The following is a 15217-nucleotide window of genomic DNA, read 5'->3' on the forward strand; positions in this document are numbered from 1 at the left end:
ACCTTATAGTTAGCAGTCCAGTACTTATTCTAGTGCCACACCAGGATTCCATAGTCTTTTGAGTACTCCATGTATTCTTTTGTCTTCTACAGACATGACGCAATTATTATCTCAGGAACTGAAATGGCCAAACAAATCCAAGAAGAAATACAGCGAGATGTGGACTTATGGATTTCACTTGGGAACAGAAGACCTCACCTAAGTATCGTTCTAGTAGGAGACAACCCAGCAAGCCACACATACGTCAGGCATAAGATAAGAGCTGCCTCCACTGTAGGTGGGTATGTGTTTTAGTTGTACTTGTTCCTAGTTTTATTTTAAAGCATGATTGTGATTAATAACTGTCAAGTAAGCGTCATTTAACAAACATACATTATTGTTAACATTAGAGGTTATTTCCAAAGTTTATGTTTATTTCTTACTATTTTGTTTCACGTTTCTTATAGAATCAATCAGGCATGATCTTAGAGTCTATGGTAACATATCAGAGGAATACTTTACACTGAAAAGACCTGTCATTGTTATATCTCTTTTCATCACATAAAAAATCTTGTCTAGTTCACTTTCAGAGTCCTGGTGTGGGGGTGTGGGTTAATGTGTTAGACTGACTGCAAGGTCGTTTTGATCCACAAGGTCAGCAGTTCAAGCTCACCAACTGCTCCTCAGAAACCCTATAAAGGGTCACTATGAGTCATAACTAACTCAACAGCACTTAACAACAACAACAAGTTCACTTTGTGGAGCTTGGCTTTCTAGTGTTGTTAAGTGCCATCAAATAGGTTCCTACTCATAGCAAACCTCTATAGGGTTTCCAAGTAGTGGCTGGTTGGCTTGAACCATCGACCTTGTGGTTAACAATCCAGTGCTTCTCCTACAGTGCTATTAATAGTTGTTGTTGTTAGCTGCCAGTGAGTTGGCCCTCCACTTATGGTGTACTTATGCACAGTGGAACAAATCACTGCACAGTTCTGTGTCATCTCCATGATTAATTATGAACTAGACATGTTCCATTGTGACCCATAGGTCTTCATTGACTGTTTTTCAGAAGCAGATCACCATGCTTTTTTTCCTAGTTCATCTTAGTCTGGAAGTTCAACTGAAACCTGTTCAACATGATGGCAGCATGTAAACCAACATTGATGGGTATTAGCGCTACATGAGCTAATTTTTCCAGAAATAGAACTTGGGTTTCCATCTGCTAACAATTGTTGTTGTCTAGTTGATTCAGATACATCGCAATCCCATGTGAGAGAGTAGCTTATCACAAACAGGTGCAATTTGTCATATGACTTATGAAAAAAAAAACCTGTCTCATATTTGAAATATCCCTCTTGATGGTTGAATTGAACAGCATCCTTGCAGAAATGGCTTTCCTTCCAATGGGACAGGAGCAGAAGAAATCAATCACACATCATAAAACACAAAAAAAGCCACCTTTTTATTAGTCAGATTGCTTTCTCTGCTTATTTTCTTCCAGGTATCTGCAGTGAGATCATTCTAAAACCTAAGGATGTTTCTCAGGAAGAACTTCTAGATATAACTGAACAGTTAAATATGGACTCAAGAGTCAGTGGTATATTAGTTCAGTTACCACTTCCAGGTATGTAATGCTCTTCTATACCATGTCTGGGTTTGGTTAGGCTAAAGAGCATATTGAAATATATTTGTAGGCACTGCAGGTAATTTATGAAAGATGTCTAGAAAGGAAATAGCTATTACATTCACATGTAATTGGTGTCAGTTTCCAAAATTACATAAGCTCATAGTAACAGAAAACTGAATGAACGAAAGGAAGCAAGCACTGTTCAAATTGTTCTTCATCAATTTCTACAAAGAAATAAAACACTTTTAATTCTTCGGTTTTGTAGTGCTTTAAATTCAGTGTACTGAATAAATATTAGTTTTATAATTTTTTTTCCTTTTCCTATATATGTATAACTAATAGTAAGAGAACACTCAGTGTTTTGAGAAAACATTTTTAAAGGTCACATAAACATTTAAATTTTCTGAAATCAATTTACATGGTTTCAGCTTGCTTGGGGATTTCTATGGTCCTGCACTATTGTGAAAGCAAAGATTGTTTTTATTCAAAAAAGAAATGAAGAACAAACCCACTGTTATTGATCAATTCCAATTGAGAAGATACCCTATAGAACCGAATAGAGCTGCTCTGTGAGGCTTTCAAGACTTTAAATCTGTGGGCGCAGACAGCCTCATCATTCTGTAGAGTGACAGGTGAGTTACAACCGTCAACCTTCCAGTTAGCAGCCCGATGCTTGTTGTTGTTGTTATTAAGTGCTGTCGAGTTGGTGCCAACTCTTAGTGACCCTGTATAGGGTTTCCAAGGAACCACTGGTGAGGTTGAACTGTCAATCTTGGTTCAAACTGACCTTGCAGTCTATCCTATTAACCTGCAGCGCCACTATAGAGTAAAGACATTTGGAGGGTGAAGGCGTGTGTGGAATTGACCTTAGACTGATGTTGAGTTTGATTCTCCGTCTTCTTTGTGTAGTCAGAGGAGGTCAGACATGGCTTTCACATCATTTTTGTACTCATAAATCCATGTTAAAATTAGTGCGAAATCACTGACTTTTGAAACTAGCAACCGAATTGAACACATGAAACACTTTATTTCATAGGAAATTGAGGTCTAGAGAAGATCATGGTTTCTTAACATCACACATCTTATAAAATTTTGAAGAGTGGATTGGAACCAAGTTGTTTGTTTATGAAACTAGGAAGTTTTTGTATTTTATTTGCCAAGTAATATTCTTCAACTGTTATGTATATTACACTCAAATATTGGAGAACACTGGGCTCTGTAGGATAAGTACTGGACTGTTAAACACAAGGTTGGTGGTTCAAACTCACCAGCTACTCCTCAGGAGAAAGATGAGGTTTCTGCTTCCAAAAAGAGTTACAAGGCTCAGGAACCCTAAAGAGGATTTCTTTGAGTAAGAACCAACTTGATGGCACTTAGCAAAAACACCAATACTGAAGTATTAATATAAGGCATGTAACAAATTTCTAAATAATTGCATTGTATTTAGCTTGTCTTTTTAGCAGTTTATACTTTTAGAAATTGTACCCCTTTATGGGCAACATGGAGTCCTGGTGTGGCACTGTGGGTTAATGCGCTAGACTGCAAAGCCATTTGAACTGCAAGGTTGGTGGGTCAAGCTCACCAGCTGCTCCTCGGAAACCCTATACAGGGTAGCTATGGGTCGGAACCGACTTGATGGCACTTAACAACAACATGGGCAACATACTAATGCACTGGACTACAAAGTCGGTTTGAACCAAAAGGTTGGAGGCTCAAGCTCACCAGCTATCCCTCAGAAACCCTATACAGGTTGCTATGGGTCGGAGCCGACTCGATTCTTGACAACACAACACCATGGGCAATATAAGGAACCCTGATGACAGAATTGTTGAGTGTTTGGCTGCTGACCAAAAGATGGGCTGTTCAAACCACCCAGCTGCTCCTCAGAAGAAAAGTCCTAGCAATCTGCCCCTTTAAAAGGCTACAGCTTACTAGCCCCAGTTCTATCTTGTGTCCTAAGTCTTAATCAGCTCCTCAAATCAGGTTAACATGGGCAACATTCCTCATATGGTGATTTTCATAGCAATTTGCCAATAGATGGCAGTAGTGATCTGTCTATACTAGAGTCTACATAAATTGCTAGCATATTTTGTTAATTTCAGAGTGAGAAACAGAGCCAAAAGGGCATGGTAATAAGTATTTGGGTACTCTGAGAAAGACCAGTTGTCTTGTTATTAGGTTCCATCAAGTTGGTTCTGACTTACAGCGAACCACACACAACAGAATGAACTATAACCCAGTCCTGCATTACCCTCACAATTGTCACATTTAAGCCCATTGCTGCTCCCACTGTGCCAATCCATTTCATTAGGGGTCTTTTTCTTTTTCACTGACCTTCCACCTTACCAAGCATGTTGGCCTTCTCCAGGGACTGGTCCCTCCTGATGTTATGTCCAAAGTATGAAAGACAAAGTCTGGCCATTCTGGTCTCTAAGGAGCACTTTAGAGTACCTCTTTCAACACAGATGTGTTTGTTCTTCTGGCACTCCATCGTACTTTTAGTATTCTCCTCTAACACCATAACTCAAATGCATCAATTCTTCTACAGTCTTTCTTATTCCTTGTCCAACTTTCACATGCATATGAGGCTATTGAAAATAAAATGGCTTGGGTCAGGCCCACCTTAGTCCTTAAACTGACATCTTGGCTTTTGAACACTTTAAATAGGTCTTGTGTAGCAGATTTGCTTAATGCAGTATGACCTTTGATTCTTGACTACTGCCTCTACGAGTGTTGATGCTTGTTCCTTGAAAAATGAAATCTTTGACATCTTTAGTATTTTATCTGTTTATCTTGATGTTATCTATTGGTCTAGTTGTGAGGGGATTTTTTTCTTTACAATGAGGTGCATACCAAAGACTGTGGTCTTTTATTTTCATCAGTAAGTATTTTAAATCCTTTGCTTTCAGCAAGCAAAGTTGGATCATCTGCATAGTACAGGTTGTTAACGAGTCTTCCTCCAAACCTGGTGCCGTATTCTTCTTCATATAGTCCAGCTTATGGCACAAACCTTTCCTAATTTTATGCCATTCAGTGCTTCTTGGTCTATATACAGGTTCCTCATGAGCATAATTAAGTGTTCCTGAATACTCATTCTCCGCAATGTTGTCCATGGCTTCTCATGATCCACACAATTGAAAGCCTTTGTGTAGTCAGTAAAGCATAACTAAACTTCTTTCTGGCATTCTCTGCTTTCACCCAAGATCCATTTGAAGTCATCAGTGATATCCCTCTTTTTATATCCCCATCTGAATCCTAAACCTCTGACATTTCCTTGTCAATGTACTGCTGTAGCTGTTTTTGAATTATCTTTAGCAAAATTTTACTTGAATGCAATATTAATGATGTTGTTAGATGATTTCTGCATTCTGTTGGGCCACCTTTCTTTAGAATGGGTACAAATACGGATCTCTTACAATCAGTTTACTAGGTAGCTGCCTTCCAAATTTCTTGGCTTAGATGAGTGAGTACCTCCAGTGCTGCCTCAGTTTGTTGAAAGATTTCAATTTGTAATCCATCAACTTGTGGGGCCTTGTTCTTTACCAATGACTTCAGTGCACCTTGAGGGTAGCAGCCCGAGTCATCACGACTACACTACCAGAGCTCCTCAACTCAGTGTTAAGAAACCAAAAATCCTCCCTGCTGGACCAAAAAAGAACATTGTGACAAAGCTGAGAAGATCCTGAAGTTCTGAAAGTTTTCGTTTTGCTCGGATCCACAATCAACAGTCAAGAAATCAAATGGCATTTCGCATTAGACAAATCTTCTGAAAAAGACCTTTTTAATGTGTTGAAGAGCAAAGATGTCAGCTTGAGGACTAAGGTGCCCCTGACCAAGCCATGGTATTTTCAGTTGCCTCATATGCATGTGACAGTTAGACAATGAATAAGGAAGACCATAGAAGAATTAATGCATGTGTATTGTGGTGTTGGCAAAGAATATTGAGAATTCTATGGACTGCCAGAAGAACAAAAAAATCTGTTGGAAGAAGTATAGCCAAAATGTTACTTAGAGGTGAGCATGATGAGACTACATTTCTCATTCTTTGGACCTATTGTCAGGAGAGCCAATCCCTAGCAAAGGACATCATGCTTGGCAAAGTGGTTGTTGTTGTTGTTAAGTGACATTACAGTATAGGGTTTCAGTGAAGTGGCTGGTGAGTTTGAACCACCAACTTTTCAGTTAGCAGTCCAGTGCTTATTCTATAGTGACACACCAAGACTTATAGCAAAGTGAAGGGTCAGTGAAAAAAGGGAGATGCCAGATGAGATGGATTGGCATAGTGTAAGCCAACAATGGGTTCAAACATAACCACAATTGTGACGATGGTACAGAACTGAGCAGTGTTTTGTTCTGCTGTACATAAGATCAGTATGAGTTGGAACTGACTTGGCAGCATTGGACAATAACAGCAACATGCTTCAAAAGTTCACCTATTAATTTCAGCTCTTCCTAGTACATGTAACCAATGCCACCACCAAAACTTTCAATGGTTTTGTGCTTGATCTTATGCTTTTTACCCTTGTAAAGTTTTTGCTTTATGTTTGTGTATTTTGTTTTGTTCATTTGTTCTTTTGTTTGCTTTATCCTGTTCATTAATGGTATTTCTATATTTGTTTATCATTGTTGAGTTGATTCTGGTTCATGGTGATACAATGTGTTTTAGAGTAGGACTGTACTCCAAAGGGTTTCATGACCTTAACCTGAATTAGATCACTGGCAAAATTGAAGACATATTAACTACATTTGTAAAAATGACCTGGGAGCCATGCCTGACTTCCTCTGATTTCACAAAGGAAAAGGAGAATCAAACTTCACATTCATTCATGACCAGTTCCTGTGAGGTGCATGTCATACATGCCTTCACTCTCCAACCTTCTTTATCCTATTCTGATGCCAACCATCCATCCCACAACACTCTCTACTTCTCAACTGAGTCTAATAGTTCATTGCAGTGGCCACACAGATTTCACAGACAATACTCATGATTATGAGGATTATTAGGGAAGTTAACAGTTTAAAATTCAGTATTAGAAATGTTCAGGTTACAGTTATTTCATCAGGACAGCCTTTTCTCTGCCATGCTCACAGTTTGGCCTCTCTCTGTCCCTTGCACCCTTGTTCTTGCTTGTTACAAAGCTGTTATATCACTGCTGATAAACCTTCACTCAGTTGTAAAACTCATCCCAAAGGCATTAGGCTCTAAGTCTGTTGTTCAGTTAGCCTGGCTCTCCAATTAAATGTCTAGGGGTATCCTAGTTCTTTGCTGAGCGTCTTATCTGAAGGCACTTAGTTTTACTTGCTCTGTGGGTCTGGAAGCTCACCACTCTTTCTCAAGCTCTGGGTCTTGGTTTTGCTATTGCCATTCCTCTGCCCCACCACTTGTCTGTCATTTTGTTGTACTGTGGTGGTTTGCATGTTGCTGTGGTGCTGAACACACTATGCCATTAGTATTTTAAATACTAGCAGAATCATCATGGTTTCAGTGGAGCTTCCAGACTACAACTTGCTAGGAAGAAGGAGAGGTGGACTACTTTTGAATGATTGTTGTTGTTAAGTGCTGGTGAGTTGGTTCTGACTCATAGCGACCCTGTATAAGGGTTCTGACACTGTACATCTTTGCAGCAGCAGAACACATCATTTTCTCCCAGGGAGAGGCTGGTGGGCTTGTACCACCAACCTTATGATTACTAGTCCATTGCTTATTGTATAGAGTTACCATGCTTCATGAGTGATTTAACCACTGAAAACCTTATGACTAGTAGTGGAACACTGCCAAATATAGTGCTGGAAGATGAGACTCTCACATTAGAAGGCACTCAAAGTCCTCAACTTAGAATTTATCTTAACGATGTGAAAGGAACAAAGCTTTTGGAACCTTCCTTTGTTAATGGGGCACAAATCAAAATGAGGAGAAATAACTGTAAAAGTCCATTAATAATTGGAATATGAAATGCAAAAAATAGTAACCTACGAAAATTGGAAGTTGTCAAAATTGAAATGGAACACATAAAAATTGGTATCTCAAGCTTTCATGAGCTGAATCTAGGAAAATTGGAAGTTGTAAAAAATATTGTGGGATGCATAAAAATTAATGCCCTTGGCATTGGTGAGTTGAAATGGGCTGGTATTAAGTTATGAATAAGACAATTATATGATTTACTATGCCAAGAATGATAAATTGAGGATTGGTACGGAATTCATTGTTTAAAAAAAAAAAAAATCTAAAATCTATATTGAAATACAGTGCTGTTTTTGATAGGATAATATACATACACTTTCAAGGAAAACCACTTATATTCAAATGTATGCACCAGCCACTAAAGCCAATGATGGTGAAACTGAAGAATTCTACCTATTTAAGTGTGAAATTGATCAAGCATACAGGAAATCTGTATTGACAATTTCTGGCAATTGGAATGCAAAGTTTGAAGACAAAGAAGAAGGATCAGTAATTGGAGAATATGGCCTTGGTGATAGAAATGATACTGGAGATCGTATGATAGAATTCTGCAAAACCAATGATTTGTTCATTGATTCTAATCAAAACCAATGATTTGTTCAATGATTTCTAATATCTGTTTAAGACAGCATAATAGACGACTGTACACATGGACCTCACCAGATGGAACAGAATTGAAGATCATCCACACATAATCAACTGATCTTTGACAAATAGCCAAAATGCATTATTAAATGGGGAAAGGAGAGTCTCCTCAACAAACAGTGCTAAGAAAACTGAAAACCCATTTGCAGAAGAATGAAACAAGACCCATACCTCACACCACATAGAAAAACAAACCTCAACATGGGTTAAAGACCACAATGTAAAACCTAGAATAGAAATGATCATCAACGCAAAAATAGAGACAAACTTAGGGGTTCTAAACTATACTATAAAACATTACAAAAAACACACAATAGTAGAAGACCAAATAGATGACTAGGACCTCTTAAAAATTAGACATTTATGTGTTCAAATAATTTCACCAAAAGAGTGAAAAGGTAGCAAGAGACTAGGGAAAAAAAATTATAGAAAACTACAACACCTCTACAATAAAAAGACAAAAACCCAATTAAAAAATGGGCACAGGAAATGAACAGATCCTTCCCCAAGGAAGATATCAAGGCAGTCAACAAACATGAAGAAATATTCATGATCATTAGTCATTGTCGTTGTTGTTGTTAAGTGCCATCGAGTCAATTCTGACCCATAGCAATCCTGTATAGGGTTTCCAAGGAGTAGCTGGTAAGCTTGAACCACCGACCTTGCAGTTCAAACGACTTTGCAGTCTGTTGCATTAGCCCACAGCACCACATTAGTCATTGTTGGTTGTTGTTGGTAAGTACTGTGGAGTCAGTTCTGACTTCTAGTGACCCTGCACAGGGTTTCCGAGGCTATAAATCTTTACGGAAGTAGAATGCCTCATCTTTCTCCCGTGGAACCGCTGGTAGTTTCGAACTGCTGACCTTGAGGTTGGCAGTCCGACTCGTATTAGAGAGATGCAAATCAAAACAACAATAAGATATCATCTCACACCACCATTGATAGTGAAATTCAGAAAAACAGAAGACAGATGCTGGTTAGTGTGTGGGGAGACTGGGACCCTCCTACATTGATGGTAGTACTGTAAGGTGGTTCAGCCACTCTGGAAAATAGTATGGTGCTTCGCCAGAAATTTGGAAATAAAAATACCATATGACTCAGCAATCCCTGTAGTTGGTATATATCCACAGGAAACACAAGCCAGGACAGGATTAGATATATGCACCCTGATGTTCATTGAAGTGCTATTCACAATAGCAAAAAGATGGTGAAAGTCTAAAAGTGCCCATCAATGAAAGAATGGACAAAATAAATTTTGGTACATACATATATATAATGGAATACTATGCACCATTGAAGAATAACGATGAATCTGCCCAACATGGGTGAACCTGGAGGACATTATGCTGAGAGAAATTAGTCAATCACAAAAGGAGGACAGATATTTTATGAGACCATTATTTTAAAAGCTTAAGAAAAGTTTTCATACTAAAAGAAAAATTCTTTGGCTGTTGCCTGGGGCGGGAGGGAAGGGAGATTAATTCACGGCTAGATTGTAAACACAGGTTAGCACAGGTGACAGGAAAGGCAATAAACAAGAAAGGCCAGGGCAGTATACAAGAAAAGGGAGGGTGGCAGAAGACTGATGAAGACAGGTGAAGACACAGGCAGGTATGCATGGGCTAAAGGCGACAGAGGTAAATAGTGGTATACACACAACCTTGGAACAACAGTGTTCTGTAAGGCGATCCATGGATTGAGACATCAGCTGAATGGGTAAGAGAGGAAGAGTGGGATTATCTATCTATCTATCTATCTATCTATCTATCTATCTATCTATCTATCTATCTATCTATCTATCTATCTATCTAACTTTGAAAGATGATATTTGTTACCTTTCCTGCTATGAATGTGGTGGAACATGCAGTAGGCAAAATGATGAAACCTTCCTAGACATTATCAAACATCTTAAGACAATGAGTTGCTGGGCCTAGGGGCTCCAGACCATAGTCTCAGGGGATACGATGGCCAATTGGCATAACATAGACCACACAGACAATGGTCTACATCCTACTTGGGTGAGTAATGTCTGGGATCTTGAAAGCTCATGAGCAGCTGTCTAAGGTGCAGCCATTGGTCTTTCCATGTGCTGAAGAAAGAAGAGTGATATACATTGAAGAGGCTTGGAATTAATTAGTCCGTGGGACATGTGAACATCAGTCTCCACATCTCTGAGACCAGAAGAACTAGACTATGCCCGGCTGCCTCTACAAACTCTTCTGCTAGGGATCATACTAGAGAGCCCAGGATAGAGTGAGAGAAAATGTGGAACAAAATTCAAAATTATTTCATTAGAAAAAATATATATTAAAAGGCCAGGTTTACTAGTCAGAAAGAGACTTGAGGAATCTGAGACTATGACACTCAACCACCCTTCTGTTCTGGAAAAGAACTCACCCCTGTGCCCCAATATTCAGAAAACAACAACAACAAAAAACTGGTTTGTATTTGAACCAATATTTAGATAGTATAAATATCAGTGAAATTTGATTAAATTAATACATTTGAGATTAATTCAAATGAAAAACCCTCAGATTTTGAAAATATTTTGTTTCCAATTATTTTACATAATTTGTATGCTCACATACAAAGTCATCCACCATACTTATTTACTGATGTTTAAAAAACATTCTCATAGATTATATTTTTATCAAAGAACTATGAGCAAGGAAAACAAAAAAGGAAGATAACTCTGAAGCATATATAACATGTTAACACATGATGGCAGTATTGAGCAAGTAGAGTTTTTGTTGTTTTCAACCTTAAGGGTTTATACTGGAAGCTGACTAAATCACTGAGATGTGGTTTACATATTAGTGGAACTGGTTGATCCCTGTAAGCATTGATGTTTCTCTGTATTCGTATCCAGATGGAGACGATCCCAAGAGGTTTTCACCACTCAAATTTATAGAATTTCATCTTTTTGAGCAGCTGACATTGCTGAAGGACTATTAGATCTAACCTGAGATGATTTGCTTCTCAAATCATCTCTTCAAATTTGGGAACTTAGAACAAGAGGAGTTCTTTTCTTTTCTGCTTGCTTTTCTTTTTCATGACATCATCATCTGTTTTTTGAGGGCATCCAACCTGAAAAGCTAACAAAGATTTTACCAAAATGGACTTCAAAAAACCATGGAAGTGGTAGCAACTTTTAGGGAGTTTGAATTATGAAAGAGGAGGCACCCTGACATCCCCCAGGTCAAATTAAGCTGCAGAAGACACATTTTTCTTTAGTTGAAATATGCACTTTTCAATTCGCTATTGTATCTCCCCAACAAATATACATGGGGAGTCCCGGTATGGCACTGTGGGTTGACGTGTTGAACTGCAAAGTCGGTTTGAACTGCAAGGTTGGCGGTTCAAACTCACCAGCTGTTCCTTGGAAACCCTAAATGGGATCACTATAGGTCAGAACCGACTCAATGATGCTTAACAACAACAGCAACAAATATACATACAAACACATGCCTATCTCTTCCTCTCTCCTGTCTTCTCCTTATTCAATTTCCCATAGGCCTCAACCCTTTGTAACCTTTGCATATGATGATTCAATGTGTATCTAAGGAACCTTTTTCTGTGAGCCAGACACTGCAAATCATGGAGTTTTCAGAGATGAAAGATATGGTCCTTGCCATTGAGTGGGTAGATGGATGGGAAATTGTTGACTATGGAGCAAATGCAAGCATTAACAACTATAGGAAATGTCAACAATAGGAGCTGTACAGCGGTAAAAGGGCTATGGGAGCATTTATGAAATAGAACAATTAAGATGTGTGTATTCCAATATACATAAATATACATAAATTTTATATAAAAATATAAATATTGAACTATAGTTGTTGTTGTTAAGTGCCGTCGAGTCGCTTCCGACCCATAGTAATCCTCTAGAGGATTTCCAAGGAGTGACTGGTGAGCTTGAACCGCCAACCTTGCAGTTCAAATCGACTGTGCAGTCTAGCTCATTAACCCACAGCACCACACCAGGACTCCTAGATGATAGTCACTCTAAATTTTTAACGTTCTTAAGACTGAAGAGGGCTGTAGTAAACCTACTTGTGGGATGCAGGGAATTATCCATCACAAAGGAGGTAACATCTGTAATGAGTGCTTAGTTTTTTGTTAAAGCATAGATTGAAGGGGAGGATGAACTTTTCTTCAGAGGAAACATCATATGCAAAATTCTCTAGTGAGAATGCAGAGTTAGCTCAGAAAACAAAGAAAAGTTCAGGGCAGTTGCAGAATTATTGGTAAGAGACAAGACTGAAACATAAGTGATGACCAGCTAATAAACTGTGCTGTATGGTGTTGTATGCGCCTTGGTGTGGCACTGTGGGTTAATGCGCCAGACTCCAAAGCCGTTTGAACTTCAAGGTCGGCAGTTCAAGCTCACCAGCTGCTCCTTGGAAACCCTATACAGGGTCGCTATGGGTTGGAACCGACTTGACGACATTTAACAACAACAACAAATGGTGCTGTAGGATCAGCACTGGACTACGAACCACAAGACCAGCAATTCAGACCAACCAGCTACTCTTCAGAAACCTCATACAGAGTCACTATGAGTTGGAACTGACTTGACAGCACTTAACAGCAACACCATTATTTAGGATAGATGAAGTTGTCTATTTCCATATGTACAGTCTCAGAACACTAAGGAGACATTCTACTCTGTCATACAGGGTCTCTATGAGTTGGAATCAACTCAGTGACAATGGGTGAGTAAGTAAGTATAAGAAATGAGCTCTGGTTAAGTACTGGACTGCTAACCTCAAAGTCAGTGGTTCAAACCCATTAGCCACTTCTCTAAAGATTTAATTTCAGAAACCCTATGGAGCAGTTCTGTTCTGTCCTGTCCTATAGGATTGCTATCAGTTGGAATTGACTCAACAACTGTTAAGTTTTTGTTTTTGTTTTTTTATTGTGGATTTAGTTAAAGTTTACAGGGCAGAACAACAGTTTTACATTCAACAGATCATGCAGCTTGTTTCATCACAATGATTACATTACCCTCCATGTACCATCAGTTAACAGTATTTCCTTCTATTCCCTTTAACTCTTTACAAAAATACACACACAAAAAACCATTCAGGCATATATAAAAATTTACACCACCAAAGTCTGCAAGTCTGCTTCATGGCTACCATCTCTTACTGCCTCTATTCCCATGAATCTAGAGTCCTCAGCCGCTCCCCGTCTCCATGTTCCCATCTCTGCCTCCATTTCTGGTGTCGCTGCTTCTCTGGATAAGGTCCCTCATTCCGCTTGTGCTAATCTTCCTTGATGGTCCTAGGATCCTTTGTTTCTGGACTATAAGATTAACTGCTCCCTCATTTTTGTTACAAAACTTCTACCTTTTACAATTGTGACAGTTGCAATTAGTCATGATAACAATTACTCACTACTGAATCATAAGAATATTATCCCCATCTCGTTTAACCAAAACCATCTAGAAAAGGTGACAACTATTCAGTGGGGACTCTTTCTTCCCCCACACAATCTTAAATTAAACTCCCTTCTGAGACCTTGTAAGCCAGTCACTTCGTACCTTTACTGCCCCCTCATTTTAGGCTGGACAGTGGATAAGGAGGACTGTAGAAGAATTGATGCTTTTGAGTTATGGTGTTGGAGGAGAATATTGAAAGTGCCATAGGCTGCCAAAAGAACCAAAAGATTCGTTTTGGAAGAAGTGCAACCAGAGAGCTCCTTGGAGGCCAAGATGGCCAAACTTTGTTTCTCATACTTCAGACATATTGTCAGGAGGGACCAGTCGTTGGAGAAGGATATCATGTTTGGCAAGATGGAGGGTCAGAGAAAGAGAGGAAGACCTCCAACAAGATGGATTGGCCAAGTGGCAGCAGTAGTGAGGTTGGCCCAGGATCAGGCAATGTTTCATTTTGCTGTGCATAAGGTCGCTATGAGTTGGTACTGACTCAATGGCACCTAACAACAACAACAGTGTCTAAATTGCCTGTCCCTCTCTATCCTGTGTACAGAGGGGATAGCATTAATAATTGATGTGAAGACTCCTTCCCTCTCTGTTGGTACTTAGAGTTACTACCTCCATGAGTATAGGTCAGGTTTATCAAATTGTAGCAAGTTACCCTTGTTTCCTTTATCAAAAATTGTTTTTTTTCTTTTTTTGGTAATCTTCCTCTAGTCATTTCTGATTATCAAGCCATTGATGCTAGGTCAAATGGGTACTATCTGCACATTTGGGTGTTCTTGTACATCTCCCTTCACTTCATATCAGCTGGATGCTTCACTTTCAGCTCTAGCCCTCTGTGGCTATGTTCTTATCCATGGGCTCAGGTGTCCCCAGGTCTCACATTGGACAGCAGTGCTTCCTCCTCTCTCTCTCATCTCCAGGTTAATGGGAGTCAATGGACTGTGGTTAAACTCAGTCCATTTCTTCATTGCTGCCTTTCCCCCTCTTCTACTCACCAGTAGACCAATATGGTCGTCAGCAAGTTTACATGCCTGCTCATGTGTTCCCTTTGAGTTTCCGTCATAGAGGGGGGTTTGTCCTGAAGGAACTTGATTTTTTGCCTTGATGGCTTCCTGGTGAACAACTTGTTTATTATTCTTGTAGTCATACTACCATTTTTTGTTTTGGGTTTTTCCTGATGATCTTTCTTTGAAGATGCATCTTCTGTCACTAGCTGTTACAGGCTGGTCTGCTAGTCCTTTCTAGTGGAAATGTCCCACCTCAGAAGGTTCTGGATGGAACTCAGTCTTCCACTTAATGCCCTATACTCTGCAAAGGCTCCACAGGAAGCCTGTTTCATTGGGCAAGTTGTAGAACCCCTTTTAGGTATTCCAATCAGTTATAGGCTGAAGATGAGCTTACAAGTTTTCTATAATCACGTTTCCCGACATTACTTTCTATCCCACTCAAGTGCCTATTTTACAGTAGTAGTTGTTGTTGTTGTCAGGTGCCATCGAGTCGGAACCAACTCATAGCGACCCCATGCACAGCAGAACAAAACAATGTCCGATCCTGGGCCAAC

At 39.3% G+C, this 15217-nt stretch overlaps 1 protein-coding gene across 1 annotated transcript in view; it reads left to right on the plus strand.

Moving 5' to 3' along the window:
- The window catches only part of MTHFD2L (methylenetetrahydrofolate dehydrogenase (NADP+ dependent) 2-like), a 331691-nt gene that overhangs the window by 36102 nt on the left and 280372 nt on the right, over nt 1-15217 (plus strand). Inside the window, exons 2-3 of the mRNA XM_006871559.1 lie at nt 93-277; nt 1478-1600. Coding sequence (XP_006871621.1) covers nt 124-277; nt 1478-1600 — 277 coding nt within the window. The 5' untranslated portion in view covers nt 93-123. The remainder of the gene's footprint in view (nt 1-92; nt 278-1477; nt 1601-15217) is intronic.

This window comes from Chrysochloris asiatica, unplaced genomic scaffold (genome assembly GCF_000296735.1).
Source record: "Chrysochloris asiatica unplaced genomic scaffold, ChrAsi1.0 scaffold00169, whole genome shotgun sequence".
NCBI classification, from domain to species: Eukaryota; Metazoa; Chordata; class Mammalia; order Afrosoricida; family Chrysochloridae; genus Chrysochloris; species Chrysochloris asiatica.